At 49.3% G+C, this 18061-nt stretch overlaps 1 protein-coding gene across 1 annotated transcript; it reads left to right on the top strand.

Annotated features, from left to right (window-relative positions):
- Positions 1 to 2461: 2461 nt before the first annotated feature.
- Positions 2462 to 17378, top strand: LOC307073778 (period circadian protein homolog 2-like; the record flags this gene model as incomplete). The annotated part of the gene is made up of 21 exons (XM_079733738.1): positions 2462 to 2892; positions 5794 to 5886; positions 6191 to 6345; positions 6724 to 6833; positions 7328 to 7529; positions 8384 to 8435; positions 8766 to 8908; positions 9029 to 9107; positions 9337 to 9443; positions 10082 to 10235; positions 10745 to 10853; positions 11057 to 11333; positions 11637 to 11787; positions 11969 to 12102; positions 12417 to 12581; positions 12795 to 13034; positions 13348 to 14456; positions 15038 to 15302; positions 15898 to 16132; positions 16631 to 16766; positions 17271 to 17378. 21 exons carry the CDS (start codon positions 2462 to 2464, stop codon positions 17364 to 17366), a joined length of 4443 nt encoding a protein of 1480 aa, XP_079589864.1. The 3' UTR covers positions 17367 to 17378.
- Positions 17379 to 18061: the final 683 nt, after the last annotated feature.

An 18061-nucleotide genomic window follows, 5' to 3' on the forward strand; every position in this document is an offset into this window, starting at 1 on the left:
CAAAAACTCGGGCAATCTCTGCTGTTGTCGCAGTCCTGGTTGCTGTTTAATGTCGCTGATCTGGTTCAAAACAAACTGAATGATTCCATCTTTGTGATTGCTCGAGTCTTGTTGTGAATTAAGTTTGATTCCAGGAGATGAATATGTCCAGATCCGTTGGAATCTACTGTTTCTTATTATTCGCCAGAGAGAAGAAAACTGTTGTCAGGGCGAGGTCACAGATGGTGATGCCTCTCCTTCTTATGTCCATAGCTTGCTTTCAGTGAGGCTGCAACGTTGTGTTTTTTGGAAGTTATTGCTTTGAGTGTCAACATTCAGTACACGACTAGTATGCTGCCCTTGCTTTACTATAGAAAAGGATACCATCTGTGTTGTGGCTCTTCCCCCACATACTGTATATGGCACCGTTCTCTACTTTGAAGTGGCATATTTGCTTATACTATCCAGACAACAATGGAACACATTGTGTGTTTGTGGTTGTTGATTGTCATATCTATTTTTCTGTCGAGGCCCATCTCTTTATTCTTTTTCCGCAGAAGCAGAATAATCTTGGCACTAAATTAAGTCAATTCACTACTGTTGGATAGTGACAAGGATGTGACATCATCCCCAGACAATAATGTGTGCTGGTCCAATTCCCCCGTTATGTAATAACGTAAGGTCTACTTCCTTCAATATGGTGAGCCTGGAACTGTACCATGTGTATCTGGAGGCGGTTTTTAGGTCATTGCATACGTAACCACCGAGTCTTTCGAGCTCTATTTTGTGTTATTATAATATTGCGTTGGTTGCTGCTAGTGTTTTCTTTTTTATTCAATTTCCAACTCGGACTTCACGCACAACTCAGGCAAGCGAAAAACATGCAACATAAGTCTCCACTTGCAAAGTGTATCAGTTTAACGTAAAGTGATAGGCAGTGGCTTGAGCCAATCACCGCGCTTTGTGGTCATTGCGTCAATTTCCCCATGGAAACCCTCGGCTTCAGCCAATGAGCGGCAGATATTCTGGAGTCTAAATTCAGGTCGCGCCGGGAGATGCGGAATACCGACTACCTGAAGTTAAAGACAATATTCCCTTCATGCCGTCAGCATTCAACACCAAGGAGAATATGATCCAACTTCAACCACTCAGGTTTGTGATTTTTATTTGGGCATTTTCTATTACTAAAAAAAAAAAACGACCCATGCGATATAATCCAGTTTGCTCTACTAATTGTATTTTACTTATAAAAACAATTTCAGAAGCTTGTGTTTTCTTACAAAAGTTAGGGGCATGTCTGGACTTGAGACTTGTCCCTACATAGCAATTATAACCCTATTTTATTGTGCGATTCAACTGACACTTCAACGGTACCCCAATATAGCTACCTGCAGTGGTTTGCATGTCAAAGGGTCTGCGTCATGAAGTAGAAGGAGTTTTATGGGAGAAAATAATTCTGCTCCGCTGAAAGTGGTCGTTTTTAATTCCTCATGAACTTCAAATCATTCTTCATAGGCTTGCAAGTCTAGTCAGTCTTGAAAATAAACACATCCGACAGCCTAGGAACCCTAATATTGGCTTACCATATCCATTATATATGTGGAATTATCTGGGTTATATCTAAATCCTGTATCTAGAGAGAGATATTCCAGTCATTGTTTTTGATCTGTGAATTAATTATGGTAAAACTTGGAAACTTTTCTTTAATTTGGCAAGAATTGTGTCTCAGGGTTTTAGTTTTTCTTTCCTGTACTTCTGTTCCCATTTCACATGATTATAGGCTGTTGTCCAAATGTACTCTCTCTGTGTTGGCTGTTTGGCTTCTCCATAACAGCGTCAGTGGTTTATTAGTTCAAGTGCTTGCGTCTGTGGGTATGTGTGTGCATGTTTGTTCATAGAAAGCCTGCTCACATACAGACGTCATCAGATCAAGTCAGCTGACAGTAGCCGCCACCACCACCATACTGCTATGAACAGTGGTTGAAATGATTTGCCTTTAGAAATATAGGCTACAGTTGATCGTTCTGGAAAACAAACTTTTAATTTGGTGGCATGTGTACTTGCATGAAAGGTAAAAAAACAAGTTTGCCTCCATGATATGGTTTGCCCTTTTCATTATTATTAATCAGAATTTTGTTTCCATCTAAAGCTGCAATTCATATCGCTATGACCGGGTCAAAGGCAGTTTGTTTTGGTCCAGTGGGTGACTTCCTGTTATTGATTAGGATTATCTACAGAGATATGATCCTAATAATAGCTTCCCCAAACAATCAGGATCATCTCATCCATGTGCTGGCCCCGTCGTGTAAGGTTTCTAATACTGTATGTTTTGTTTCTGTCTCCCTCCCTAGACGCTACATGTCTACACTTCAGCACTTATTGCAGTGCTGAGGCCATGCTGAAAACAGCCTAACCTCAGCCCTGTTCTTGCTTTACTTGTGCACCCCACCTCCCCTGCTGTCTGAGAACTGAGCACTCCAGCATGGACGGGCGCGCAAGAAACCAAGAGAGAGTCAGCTTCCTGCCGCAGGAAGAGGAGGAGGAGGAGGAGGAAGGCTCCCCCTGCATCCCCATCGGTCAGCTGCACCTCATGGCCGGGGGCTACCCCGAGGGAAGCGGTGGACGGGACCGTCCCGAGCTGGAGCCGGCACTGGGCCTGGCGTCCGAGGGAAGTGAGAGCAGCCAGGAGGGCCCGGCCTCGCCCGGGTCGCCGCTCGAGAACAACAGGAAGCGGGTGCGGCCTGCCTTGCACGAGGACATGGAGATGGGGGCCAGCGGCTCCAGCGGAAGCAGGACAGAGTCCCATGGCAACGAGTCCCACGGCAACGATTCTCAAGGCGACGAGTCGGTCGGCAGCTCCAGCGGAAACGGCAAAGACTCTGCCCTGACGGAGTCTATAGAAAGCAACAAGACGTGAGTGACGGCCCCCCTGCTTAGCTCAGGGTCTCCCCAACGCCACAGGGAGAGCACCATCTAGGCCACGGATGTGAGTTTCATTAGGCGTAATGGCATGGACGTTCGGGAGGCTGTGAGTCACGGTCGCCGTCCATTAGGCGGGCAGTCTCAGCAGGGGGACCTGCTCTGTGTTTCAAGGCTCTAAATGAGACAACACCGGTACTGCTGTCATACAGAAGGAGGGGAAATTAAAACGTTGATTGGCCATGATTCACCAGTAAAGCTTAAAGAGACTAACTTACCAGATTCTGAAATGCAGGGCACTTATATATGACAATATATCAAATGAACCTAGTAACAACTGATAAACTTCCATTGACATGATCTCTATCTCCAGATATATGATTATATTCATGCGTCTATATTCGATTGCTTACGGTACTTTTGGACACATGGACCTCCAGCCACTGGATGAACCTATAACTGTGTAGGGTATTACGTTTTCTCTAGATAAGTGGAAGCCAATATAATGGAAGCTCTGTCCGTCATTTCATCCATTTTGACCCGGGCAGCTGTCAATTGACGTAGACTCAAAAGACCTAGCCCCTTTTGACCACTTCCCATTTACGCACACAGACAGACACACACCACACCACACACACACACACACACACACACTAAATTTTCATTTACAGTGAATTGACTACAACTTCAAAGTGCTTGCGTTGATGGAGCTCCTGGCCTGGTCATTGCTACTTCCTGCTGAAATTAGTCCATCTGAATTGTTGTTCTAGAGCGATGAATTTTCAGGATTCTGACAAGTTGGACCATATCAGGATGTCACTGGCTCCAAGTCAGGTTTTTATTTATCTTAACACTGTTGGAGACTAGGGCATTGCTGGCCAACACCAACATTTGGTTTTATAGTCTCAGGTGATCTGTAAGGTAAAGTGAAAACTCTAGAAACCCATTTGGGAAAAAGGATGAACTCTGACCTGTATTACATTAAAGGGAAGCTGGTTCAGGAGTGTAGTGGTGACGGAGATGGCTATGGTGCCGTTATGGTCAGGTTGTTTAGTTGATCAACAGGATCAAATCAGGAAATATATACATAATCAAAAAAGAAAGAGAAAAATAAGCAAATTCCAGACATCCCTTTTAGCCGCTGATAACTTGCCGGTAATTGTTTATGATCATTTATAAACTAAATGATTAATCAACCACAGAAATAATCAGTTGCATTACTTGCAGCCCTATATAGTTCAATACTTCTGGTAATTAGAGATGAGCATATTGGTGGCTATAGGAGCTACTGGCTAAAGCTCAGACCAGGCAGTCCATGTGCGCAGGTCCGGAGGGAGATGGAGAGCCTCACAGACATGTCTAAGGCGTTACATCACAACGGTCTATATGCGTCACAGGCTGTGCGGTGCTGGAGCAGTGTAAGATTAGAAGCAGGGTCTCCTGTAAAGCCCCCACACCTGGAGGAGTCTGGCTATTGCATAACACAGCCTCTGACTCATCTTGCAACGCCGGGCTGTCTTTGTATCCATGACAATACAAACAGCGCTCCCTTTGGTGAGAGAGGGGAGAAGGTCTCCAGAGAAACTCTGAGAAAGTCCTGTCTTCCAACGGACCGGGATGGGTAACATTGTGCATCTCTCCTGCTGGAAATTAATGGAAGCAGAATGGCAGGGCGAAAGGTTTAAATCCTCTGATGTTAATAATGGGTTCTGTATCGTGATCCAATGTGCAGCCACTCATTTGTGCACAAACAACAGATCCATTGCGTGGTATTTCTCCTATTTCTTCAATCTTTGTGTTGGGCCATGGTGGTTGGGGTGTTGGCCAAAGTTGTTTTAATATCAATGGCATATATATGATGTGTGCTCAGAGTAGGCCTCACATGGCCGGCCTCTGGACCATGGCAACACGCCCCACGGTGGGATGGGATCGATCCAGTGCTCAGTGGCCCCCTGTTGCTTCGGAAGTGATGCTTGTTGTTCTAAACCAAGCTTCTTAGTTGTTAATTCTACACACATGTCTTCCAGCGGGAGCTAAGCTAAGACAATGGGATCAGATCTCTGAGATGGATTATGTTAGGGTCTACTGAACTAGTCCTGGAGGTATTAATGTTAAAACAACAACCATAGATTCACTCTTAAATAAAACTGATGTAGTCTAGACAAATATTGACCGTTGTGTAAGGCCTGGTTACAAAGTGTTTCAATACCATTTGCTAATAGTATTTTTGAGCAGACAAATTATGAAAATCTGAGAATCTCTATAAAGAAGCTACGTGTTTATTCAATCAATTGAATATAATAAGTTGGACCTTCTCCGAAGGTCCATGGATACCCTTAACTCACACATGTCTGGCATCAACCATGTTTATGAAACATTTAGGCTTTGTTTTATTAATCGTAAAAATTCAGCCATCCCTTCCCACACTCTGTTTTGCGACGTCACAGGAAACGGAGGGCTGTTGTGTGTTGCTTGCTGGAGCTGAGTGAGTTATGTAAGAGCGGAGGGCTATTGTGGATCAACAGGGATGTTGAATGAAAAGAGATAGTGGTGTTTATCAGCGGCAGAGCCCAGTCAAGAGCCTCTGTGCTCGTGTAACACAGTGGCCGTTGGCCTGTTATCGCACTGTTGATGTTACATCAGAACCCCTAGTGTGTATATATAGACCTGGCTTAATTTCCATAACTGTCATGCATATGCTGAAACTAATCCGGGGGACGCACCTGCACTCTCTGCAGCTGTTGCCCTTAACAACCTACGATTATTACCAATTATTTCCACTTTTATGACAACAATCTTGCCGTTCCTGCAGCGGTTCCACCTTCTATTGTGTGTGGGGTACGTGTCCTGATGGCTAACGTCCCCTTTCTCCGGGCTTTGGTTCTCCCCTCGCAGCTCCAACTCCCACAGCCCGTCTCCGCCCAGCAGCTCCACCGCCTTCAGCCTGCTGAGCTCCGAACAGGACAACCCGTCCACCAGTGGCTGCAGGTCAGCACTCACAACCTATTTTCTGCACTCACTCCGCGGTTTAAGTTATTATAGTGTTATTTTAGGAATTAAACGGCAAATTCGAAAGAAATGTTAGCTGTTGATACATATAAATATTTTTGAGGTCAAGGGTCAATGAAAGCATTTATCCCAATCCCTGCCTACTGAGGTATAAACCAGGCACTGCCGTTCCCCTCCGTGCTTTGAACCCCCGTGGTTCGGAGCATGTGACGGCGTTGGCCACTGAACCAGCGTGTTTATGTTGGCTGATGCACGTGTGTCTGGTCCCATGTGACCCCTGCAGTAGCGAACAGTCGGCCAAAGCCAAGATGCAGAAGGAGCTGTTCAAGACGCTGAAGGACCTGAAGATGCACCTGCCGTCTGAGAAGAGGAGCAAGGGGAAGTCCAGCACCCTCAACACGCTGAAGTACGCGCTGCGATGCATCAAGCAGGTCAAAGGTAAGAGAGATCTCGTTTTTTGTCTTGGGATGCAGGGTGCCATCATTTCAACTGCGGTATTCCATCTCCGTTCAACCATGTGTATATCCTATATTGATTTATATATGTACATTTGCATACACGTGTTTATTACATGTGTTTATTTTTAATAAATGCATTCACGTTGACAACGGTGTCGATTTAACTAGGCTCAAAAAGCATGGCGTGGAGGTGTCACTCATCGTTCACGCCCTGCATGTCGGCCTCATGTTAACATGAATTTCTGTCTGTTTGCGGGTGTCTGTGCGGCATCTGTGTGTGTGTGTGTGTGTGTGTGTGTGTGTGTGTGTGTGTGTGTGTGTGTGTGTGTGTGTGTGTGTGTGTGTGTGTACTTGGCAGCCAATGAGGAGTACTACCAGATGCTGATGATCAACGACAGCCAGCCCCCCGGGACCGACGTTTCATCTTACACCATCAAGGAAATCAACAGCATCACCTCGGAGTACACGGTGAGCCCCCCCCCATCCCCAGGTGCAGCCTCATCAGGCTGCACCTGATGAGGTCCACGCCCCCAGAGCCAGGCGGGCATGGCTCTCCCCCCTCCCCCGTCAGCCTCGTGTTGTACTGATGGATCCTCTGGGGGCACTCAGAGTCCATCCTGGTCTCTGATAGTCATTTAGTGAAAGCGTTGACTCAGAAGAACAGCGCCTGGCTGTTAAGGTATAGATATGATATAGATATGGAAAGCTTTACTGGGGAATTCCCAAAGGCTGCCTGACTCTCTGACAGGAGATTGAAAGACAAAGCCAGCGCCTTTAAAAACTGTGCACACTATTGAATTAAAACCACTTGGAGCAATAACAATGTCTGATGTTTAACTGATTTACTGACACGCTACGAGGGGAAAAAAGGGTTTTATCGAAGAGGAATGGGGTATAATGAAATGACTTTAAGGACTGAGCTTAATTGTCCCCCACCCCCCTCCCCCTGTGCGTCCCAACAGGATATCTTCGCGGTGGCGGTGTCGCTCATCACAGGGAGGATCGTGTACATCTCGGACCAGGCGGCCTTCATCCTCAACTGCAAGCGGGAGGTGTTCCACAACGCCAAGTTTGTGGAGTTCCTGACGCCGCAGGACGTGGGCGTGTTCTACAGCTTCACCACGCCGTACCGCCTCCCCTCCTGGAGCATGTGCCCCGGAGCAGGTACGTCGTCTGCTGCGTCTGGAATGCGCGGGTCCGATGCCCGTGGGAATTGCCGAGAGCAGATGGGTCGGATGCAAAAGTTTTTTAGATTTCTTTTACCGGGAAATTCGACTTTAAATCACGAATCACAAATCCTGAACTGTGGATGAGCCAAGTTGAGCCATGTGAGGCTGGCAGGTAGGGAGCGCCAAAACGGTCAAATGTCAGCACTCACCTCCGCCATCGTCTCTCCCTCACGGGGAACACATAGGATACGACCCCCCGACCCCTCACACTCTGCTCACACACACACACACACACACACACACACACACACACACACACACACACACACACACACACACACACACACACACAAGGTGGTGCATAAACATGTCGCCCGCCCACGCGTCATCAACACATCTCCATCACCCAACTGGTCCGTCTGAAGGGTGTGACGTTGCTAATATTCATGCTAATACTAAACAAAAGTGGAACACTTCTATTTTTAGTGTATTTGAATCTGAGAGAAATATTAAAGCTGAATTGAAGTGCAAACTGTAGGCTCTGTGGTACTCGCAATCACTAATTAAAATCACCAAGTTTCAAATCTACGCCCCGCTCCCAATATACTGGCACCATCAACCTTTAGCTGGCCATATTATACAGTCTTTACTTGTATGAGATACACACAGTAGACCAGTGCTGGCTCTGGCTCTGTTCAGTGCTCAGTGAGCTAATCTAGATTATCCTCGCCAACTATTCCTCCACCTGGGTGAAAGGTAACCATTTTAATCCATGATTATAGATATTATTTCTGACTCTCTCTCTCTTGCTCTATTCCTGCTCCGATTCTTCCTCTTCCTCTAATGCAGAGTCGTCTCCCACAGAGTGTATGCAGAAGAAGTCCTTCTTCTGCCGCATTAGGTGAGTGATCAGAGCTGCTGGGCCAGCGTTTCCAGCTCCAATAGGCCCTTAGTCAGGCCGATAGTAAACCTCTGTCGCCATCTAGTGGTCAGATACATGGCTACAAACATATGAACAGGTGGCGCTTTTTGGGGGTCATTATATCCCTGTGTTTTTTGTTTAAAAAAGTACTAAAAGAAATACATCTGTAACAAAATGTGGAATATGAATCTGATTTCAGAAGATTTGATCAAACCCCAGCTTAACTCCTTAACAACCCTCTCTCTCTCTCTCTCTCTCTCTCTCTCTCTCTCTCTCTCTCTCTCTCTCTCTTATTTTTATATATACCAGTGGGGGTAAGGAGCACGAGGGGGCCCTGCGCTACTACCCGTTCCGCATGACACCCTACCTGATGAAGGTGCAGGATGCCCAGCTGGCTGAGGACCAGCTCTGCTGCTTCCTGCTGGCCGAGAGGGTGCACTCCGGCTACGAAGGTGAACACTCCAACAAGAACCCCCCGACGTCAGCTCCCCCCCAGTATATCAGCCCACTGTACGAGTCAGAGAGAACTGTGATCATGTGTTTAAAACATTGCCCTGCCTCCATTGCCACAGCGCCACGAATCCCTGCCGACAAGCGCATCTTCACCACCACACACACGCCCAACTGTGTGTTCCAGGACGTGGATGAGAGGTGAGCCGGACCACCTTCACACACACACACACACACACACACACACACACACACACACACACACACACACACACACACACACACACACACACACACACACACACACACACACACACACACACTTACTTCTGTATGATGTCGGCAAGCAGGACTGCTGATCCTTACATGAAAAAAGAGTAAGTCAAGGTCGGACAAATGTTAACAATGTCTTCCCCCTCCCCAACGCCAGGGCCATCCCGCTGCTTGGCTACCTGCCCCAGGACCTGATCGGGACCCCCGTGTTCCTCAACCTACACCCCAGCGACAGGCCTCTCATGTTGGCCGTACATAAAAAGAGTGAGTGCCTCCCTGGTGTTCTACCCTTAGACTATTATTTGCTACCGTCCACAGGGTAGGCTGGTAGACTGATCTGTCCATTATACATCTAGGTGGACACGCCCACTTGGGATGTCACTAAAATACAGGAGATGGCAGATTCGCAAAGGGCTTGTAATGGCTGATCACACTCACACCTGGTGGCATAATATCACCCCTTTAAAGGTTGTATCAGCGATGCTGGGTGAGGTCACTTCTGATGGTATTTGAAGTGAGATCCCAAACGAACAGAGCCAGCTCGCCCCTCCCTTCCGTGTTTTGTGCATCCAGTAAAAACTATCATGAACGCAGCGCAAAATCCCACAACAACCACCCCTTGTCGGTGATCGGTTGGAATACTATTTATTTTGGTTTTGAGTGGTTGGTAGTACGCGTTTTTTTTGACAGCCTGCTTATGGGGCGGTGAATGTGAACATTTATGTTTCGCCCTAGAATCGCTGATACAACCTTCAACACGGTTGGAATGCTAGCTCTGAGATTCATCCTGTGTAAATGTGTGTTAAAACACTTCCAAGATTTTCAGTCAGTGTGAATGGGTGTGTTTTCAGGGTCAAACTTGTGTGAATGTTTTTATAAACAACCTCTTCCTTCTCCTCCAGTCCTGCAGTTCGCCGGCCAGCCCTTCGACCACTCGTCCACGCGCTTCTTCGCCAAGAATGGCGAGTATGTGACCATCGACACCAGCTGGTCCAGCTTCGTCAACCCCTGGAGCCGCAAGGTGTCCTTTGTGATCGGCCGTCACAAAGTCCGCATGTGAGTGGTGTTAAGCCGCACACACCCAGACACACACAAACACACACAGATGCCACACAGACGCTGCAAACAGACGGAGATTCATGTTAACATGAGGCCGACATGCAGGCGTGAACGATGAGTGACACCTCCACGCCATGCTTTTTGATAGCCTAGTTTCGACACTGTTTTCGACCTAACCCTACGCATGCATTAAAAATACACACATGTATGCCAATTTGTAAAAGCTAAATGTACATATATAAATATATATAGGATATTCACATAGTTGAATGGAGATGGATTATTTGAATTGATGACATGAGAGTTGCCGTTGATATTTACAAGAAAAAAAAAGAGATCCTTCTTACCTTTGACCTTTTTGACACACACACACACACACACACACACACACACACACACACACAAATAATGTACCTTGAGTAAGACATTTGTTGTTGTTTTTACTTGGAAATGAGTGTTGAGGACATGGGAAAATGTTAATATTGATGTGCGTGTGTGTTTTCCAGGGGTCCCGTGAATGAGGACGTGTTTGATGCACCAGCGTTCCACGGAGGAAAGATCATGGACTCTGACATCCAGGAAATCAGTGAGCAGGTCCATCGACTGCTGATGCAGGTACACACACACACACACACACACACACACACACACACACACACACACACACACAACACTGACATGGTTACACACACACATACACACACACTGACATGGTTACACACACACACACAAACAAAACAAAAAATATCCCCTTATTTGTTTAGTTTTTTACCCACCATGCAGTTCACAACCTCTAACGCCACCCTTCCTCCGCCCAGCCGGTGCACCACATGGGCTCCAGCGGCTACGGGAGCCACGGGAGCAACGGCTCCCATGAGCAGCAGCTGAGCGTGGGCTCGCCCAGCGACAGCACGGGGACCCTTGCAGGGGGCCCCGCCGGCGCCACAGAGGAAGAGACGGCGCGGACCAAGCCACGCACCTTCAAGGAGATCTGCAAGGGGGTGACCATGCTGAAGAACCAGGGCCCCCAGGTGTGCCTGCAGCCGCCCGCGCCCTGGCCCCCCAGGCCTGAGCAGAGGCTGAAGGCCGCTGATGGTGAGTGGCAGTCCGGCCGGACACATCCATGTTTGGTGCTTTCTCAGACGTTGAATTTTAAGCGTTTTCTTTTGTCTCACCTTTTCTTTGACCGCCATCTGTGATGTATACGGTATTTGAGTGGATGATTGATTATGTCAGACATTACGTTTTAGGTGTGTCATTTTCGTTCTTGGTGTTTGGAACCACACAGAGTTGCATATCGTTAAATGTGGAATGAAGTTAAAATAAATGTTAGACCATGGTTTCTTTTCACTCCTCAAGTCAAAATATGTTCCGTGTCTTGTTTTTATTGCTCACCAGCATCCTTTTCGGCTGCACTGAGGAATCCCCTGGCGCGTCTGAAGGACCTGGTGGCCAAAGACAGTACTGCAGCCAGCATGGAGGACCTCCGCTGTAAAGACCAGAGCGTTTACTCCTACCAGCAGATCAGCTGCCTCGACAGTGTCATCAGGTAAGGCCATCAAACCACTGTTGCAGTCCAGCGTTTTATGAATCCAGGCTGCTGTTCTCTGTGTGTGTGTGTGTGTGTGTGTGTGTGTGTGTGTGTGTGTGTGTGTGTGTGTGTGTGTGTGTGTGTGTGTGTGTGTGTCTTATCCTAAATCCTTCTCTCCTGGGACTCCACCTCCTCCCAGGTACCTGGAGAACTGCAACATTCCCGGTACGGTGAAGAGGAAGCACCAGTTCTCCTCCAACACCCCCTCCTCCTCCGACGAGGAAAAGAAGGGCTCGGAGAACGGTTTCCAGGGCCCGCATGGCACCCACCAAGGTAGGCCCACGCAAATCAGCCCGCACTGGGAGCCACGCGCTGCACACACCTCAAACATGTTTGGGCTTTTAAAATCATGCATTTTTACAGTTAAGGATGCAATGTTAATTATTTGCTCGCTTGTAGATAAAAAAAAGTCTTGAAATGTCTGTAGGCAATGCCGATCGATAGTGATTTCAATTATGTTATCAATAGAATCACATCCTCACAAAATCCCATTCTTCATGATGAAAAGTGGGACATTGTGTCTGGTATTTTTAGCTATTTAGCAATCGTTATTCAGATGTACAACTCATCTCTGTCCCTCCGTCCAGGCTCCATGATGCTCAACGCTCGCCCAGGGCCCCCCTTCCCCCAGAAGCCTCTGGCGGCCCTCCCCCCGCCCCGCAAGGCAGAGAGCGTGGTGTCAATCACCTCTCAGTGCAGCTACAGCAGCACCATCGTCCACGTGGGGGACAAGAAGCTCCAGCCCGACTCTGGTGATTCCCCCTTGCACACCCCCCCATGCTCCACACCCTCAATATGGCCTGTTTGTGGGTGAATTATTTGTTGCATAATAAACATGACAAGACTAGCCTCCATGCGGACATTTGACATTACCTTTTAATACATGTGAAAAATGGGATTGCCTTATGCGACTGTGTGACTAACCCCTCCGTGCACACACACACACCCCCCCCACCCTCCCTCAGAGATCATCGAGGACGTGGTGGAGAGCCCTGCGCCCCCTCCCAGCGTGGTGGAGTCCCCCCCCAGCCAGGAGAAGGAGGCCTACAGGCGCCTCGGCCTCACCAAGCAGGTGCTGGCGGCGCACACCCAGAAGGAGGAGCAGGCCTTCCTGACCCGCTGCCGGGAGCTCCGCGACGCCCACACCTTCCAGAAGGACTGCTCCACCTACCTGCACCGCCACCGCCGCTCCACCAACGCCGGAGGTAGCGCCCTTGAGCAACCGTGGGAATGCGGACGTGCACGCCAGCAGCGCTGGTGTTTATGTGCAGCCATGTTTCAATAGGGTGTAATTGTTGTTTCTGACCTCATCGTCTTAGTATTGGACAAAGTATTCAGTGCGGTAGAAGAGATACTACATTCCTATCATCAGTTCCAAACCTCATCGATTAGTCCTGCATCTGTAGCATGTAGCACAACACATCCCAGTGATGGTTTAATGAATGGGACAACGCATGCAATGAAATTGGACGTGCCAGTAGGCGGTAACTCACGCTGAATATCGTCTCTGCCCTGCAGAATCCTCAGGGGCCCGGGGGCCACACAAGCAGGGCGCCGGCCGGCCCGAGCCCAGCGCCAGAAAGGGCGGCCGGAGCAGGAAGTCAAAAAAGCCACGCATGAAGCGTCCCGACTCGTCGGACAGCGCCATGTCCGACCGCAAGCCCCGCCCCCCTCTGCGGGGCCTCAACCAGACATCCTGGTCACCGTCGGAGGCCTCCCAGTCGGCGTTCAGCGTCTCGTACCCGGCCCTGGTGGCGGGCTACCCGCTCTCCGCGTACCCCGCCGCCCCAGCCCGGGCGGCCTGTCCGGAAACCCCCCTCTCCGGCGGCTTCGCTGAGGTCCAGAGCAGCCAAGCTCCTCCCACTGCCACGCCCTTCGCGGCTCCCATCGTGGCGCCCGTGGTGACGCTGGTGCTGCCCGACTACCTGTTTCCTCAGATGGGTCCGATGGGCCAGATGGCCGCGGCCCCGAGTCCGGCCTTCTTCCCTGAGCAGACGCAGCCCCAGCCGGCGTACACCGCTCAGACGGCCTACCAGCCCGCCTACCCCATGCAGCCGCAGGCCCCCTACCCCACCCTGGCGCCCCAGCCCTTCGCCCCCCAGCCGGCCTTCATCCCCCAGCCCGCGTTCGTCCCCCAGCCCACGTTCGTCCCCCAGCCGGCCTTCCTCCCCCAGCAGGCCTTCCTCCCCCAGCCCACCTTCCAGGCCCCGCAGGCGGCCTACGCCTCCCCACCGCAGCCTTTTCAGACGCAGCCCGCCTACAGCCCCCAGCAGCACTTCTCCCTCGCTCCCCAGGCGTCCTTTGGCGTGCAGACCCAGTTTGTGACGCAGGTCCCCTACCCGGCCCAGCCCTTTGCCTACGCCATGCCCCCGGAGACCCCGGCGGTCCCGGACCCCCGGGACGGGGCAGCGTTGCGCTCCTCCACGCCTGCGTCGGCCAGCCGCGAGCCCCCCGCCTCACCGGCCCCGCTCTTTGAGTCGCGCTGCAGCTCGCCACTGCAGCTCAACCTGCTGAGCATGGAGGAGACACAGCGCTCAGCGGAGCGGCCGGACGCAGGGCCGCCGGCCGGACCGGGGCCGCCCGTGTGCGGGGAGATGGGCGTGGCCCCCGCCGAGGACCACCATCAGGTGAGACCAGGATTCATGTTCACTGGTGCAGTGTTGTGGAGAAGCAATCAAAGGGCTTCTGGACTTGCTTTCAACACAATAATAAATATAAAAGTAACACATTTCTTTAAATTTAAAAAGCTTTTATCCCAGTTCTCGAATCCAACTGGGGAGTGCTAGTGTTGGAAGTGGATTGAACCATTTTTGTGCACAGAAGAGAAATAGAATTACAAAATTCTTATTGAGCAAGCTGTCCGTTTAGTGAGCAGAGAGACAGTTTTGTAACCCGCATTGCCCCACTTGGTTTGTTATACAGAACCATCTGGAAAGTTTTCTACTTAGTATGGGCGGGGCTCTTTCAAAAAGGACTTGGCATTTGGTTGCATGAACCATTTTCTGACAGCCGTCAATCAGGTGGATCACATAGTTCCCCATAGGATGCTGTTTTGGCCCAACGCGTAAAGGCTGGCGAGGGGGAGTCTAATCCAGCGTCCTCGCAGGGTGGAGGGCTTCAGCCACTTTAGGGAGTGAGAGGGTGTGGTGGTAGTGCGTTGTGTATGGGGGTGCGTCCCTGACGGCCGCTCGGCGGACGGGGCCCAGAGCGACCGGAACCTGACCTCCTGCTGGACATCCTGCTGCAGGAGGACTCCCACTCCGGCACCGGCTCGGCCAGCTCCAGCTCCATGGGCTCCGGGTCAGGGTCCGGGTCAGGCTCCCAGTCGGGGTTGGAGTCCGGGTCTGGCTCCAGGGGCTCCGGGTCGGGCTCCAGGTCTGGCTTCCGGTCGGGGGTGGGGTCCGGGTCAGGTTCGGGCTCCGGGTCCAACGGCTGCAGGACCTCAGCCAGCAGGGCATCCGGGAGCAGAACTGGTCAGTCATTAACCCTGCGTGTGTGTGTGTGTGTGTGTGTGTGTGTGTGTGTGTGTGTGTGTGTTCAGTCAGTCAGTCAGTCAGTCAGTCAGTCAGTCAGTCAGTCAGTCAGTCAGTCAGTCAGTCAGTCAGTCAGTCAGTCGGAGGGCCAAACCTTGTTCTTAGAGAGAAAGCCATGAATGTACATCAATGCAATATTAGAAATGACTTTTTTTACTTTTTAGTCCTGACTTAATGACTATTACACATGTGGGCCCTGAAACTGCACCAGTAAATTGAACCACCACATTACCTGTTTTGTTTTAGGCTATTGTTGAGATTCTCCTTTTCCTTTCAACAAAGGCAATACAATGCATGCACAATTGTGTTAACAATCCCAGAGCCATTAGTCTTCAGTAGAGAGTATTTACATGGTGGGTTCCTCACTAAACAACCAAGGGAATTAAATGTAATTAAAATGAATGTAACTTACATTAATTAAAACTGGATACAAATTGTATTCATAAAACAAACATTGCCATATTTTTCTTTCCAATGCCCGTCTCTTTACTCCCACATGTTCTTAAACTCATGGGTCCTCCTCTGCTCTCCACAGGAAGCCGCAACACCAGCAAGTACTTTGGCAGCGTGGACTCCCTGGGGCCGGACCCCAGGGTCAAGGCCAGGGCCAAGGGTGGCCTCATGCCGGGCGAGGCCGGCTCGGAGGCCGGCCGGCCCCTTGCTCCGGGGGACCGGGAGAGCCTGGCCAGGTATAGGCTGCAGGAGCCCCTGTGGCTCCTGGGGGCCAACACTGACGACCAGGTCATGATGACCTACCAGATGCCTTCCAGGTGAGGGGAGGTGGCTTTGGAGAGAACACACCCACCAGACTGGCCCATAGAACAGTTTATTGTATTTGTTCATTCATTTCATAATTTCCAAAATAAACATGCCAATTCCTTCATTAGCAGGAAGAGAATGATTGGGCTTATTATTGTTGAAATTGCTCAAAGGTTGGGAAAATGTGACATTGAGCAAATGAATAAGTCAATCCATACCACGTGGCATCATTTTATTTAAAAATGTGAAGGATGAATATATAACTATACTATAACAAAAGGGCCCTGTCTTTTATTTTGCATCAAGTGAAACCAATTCAGGGTCAGTTGAGGATAGGTTCCTTTTAAGGCATTAGCAATAGAGCCTCTTAGTTTCCTTGGCAACTCGGATTCATACCTGGGCCCTTGTCGATGTTTCTAAATATCCCCTTTCTCTCTCTCGCTTTCTCTCGCTGTGTGTGTGTGCGTGTGTGTGTGTGTGTGTGTGTGTGTGTGTGTGTGTGTGTGCAGGGACATCCAGAAGGTTCTGCGGGAGGACAAAGAGCGGCTGAGCCAGCTGTGCTTCTCGTCAGAGCAGCGGAGGGAGATAATGGAGGACCACCCCTGGATGAGGAGGGGGGGCCTGCCCTCCACCATAAACGTCAAGGTGAGACCCCGCATCTTATCGGAGAAGGGGGGGCACCTGGCGAATAAGATAGCCTTTTTTTATTATAAGAATTTGATTAACTTCTATTAAAGTCCCATGTAGATGAAGACAGCCATTCATTCATAAGTACCTAATTTATGCCAAGATATATAGACAAATGGTTTGAATCATTAAGATGGACCTCAGTTGTTGGATTTCCAATAGAGAAGAGGATGAATAGTGATATATATTGACATTGTGTGATTATTGAACAAAACAACAACAACAAAGTCTTTCTTCCACACCGGCCACTAAACATCAACAGGGTTGTTGCGCACATTAGTACAAATTGCTATCAGGATAATCACCCTTCTGAAACGATGAAGGTTTGCTAGCTCACTGCTTGATTAACTCACTAAAAGTGAAGGGTAAACAAACCCAACTTTGTACAACTACTCATGTTTCTCTAGCGGTGGAAGCAATCTTTGAACTGGTCTAAGTGTGTGTGTGGTTTCCCCAATCCAGGAGTGTGTGTACTGTGAAGACGCAGCCACGCACCCTTCTGCCGAGGAAGACCACCCAGAAATGGACCTTGGGGACAGGGTAGAGGAGAAGGGCTGACAGGACCAGATACAGCAACCCCACGAGGCCGGACCTCAGCCCGACTTAGGGTCACACACACACACACACACACACACACACACACACACACACACACGAGGGGATGACATGGACCATTGCCATGGCATCAGATGCTTACATTACACCACATTAAATTACATTGCACACACATGCACCTGGGCGTCTCTATAAACATGAGGTATAAAATGGCGTGCCTTGGGAGGCTTGCATGGCAACACTGCATGGAACAATTTCACGTGTGTGGAACTCTCCTCTTTGCGGCCATTTGGGATGGCGGTGAAGCTGTGTACGCGTGTGTGTCTATGTTTGTGTGTGTCGAGGGGCAATTATGTGTGATAAATAGGAAAAGGTGGACTGCAGACCACAGTACCTATCCCCTCCCTCCAGGGGGCAGTATGCTCCAGATGCTGAAGGCATTGTCAAACACACTGTTCTCCGCTCATGAAACACAAGCCCTCACACTTGTTCTCTCTAATACCTTTGGTGCCCAACTTGCGTAGCTTATGACTATAATCATACGAAAATGCCTTACATTATGCCCATCGTTTTTACAAGATCAGGCTTAATTGCATTATTGGTACTTTTGTACAACTTAAATGGAAATCATTTCTGAATTATATTAAGGAATTACAAAAAAGATTGCCACTTTACTAGGCAAAATATGGCCTTTACAG

The sequence above is a fragment of the Pollachius pollachius genome (assembly GCF_949987615.1).
Source record: "Pollachius pollachius genome assembly, chromosome: 3".
NCBI lineage: Eukaryota > Metazoa > Chordata > Actinopteri > Gadiformes > Gadidae > Pollachius > Pollachius pollachius.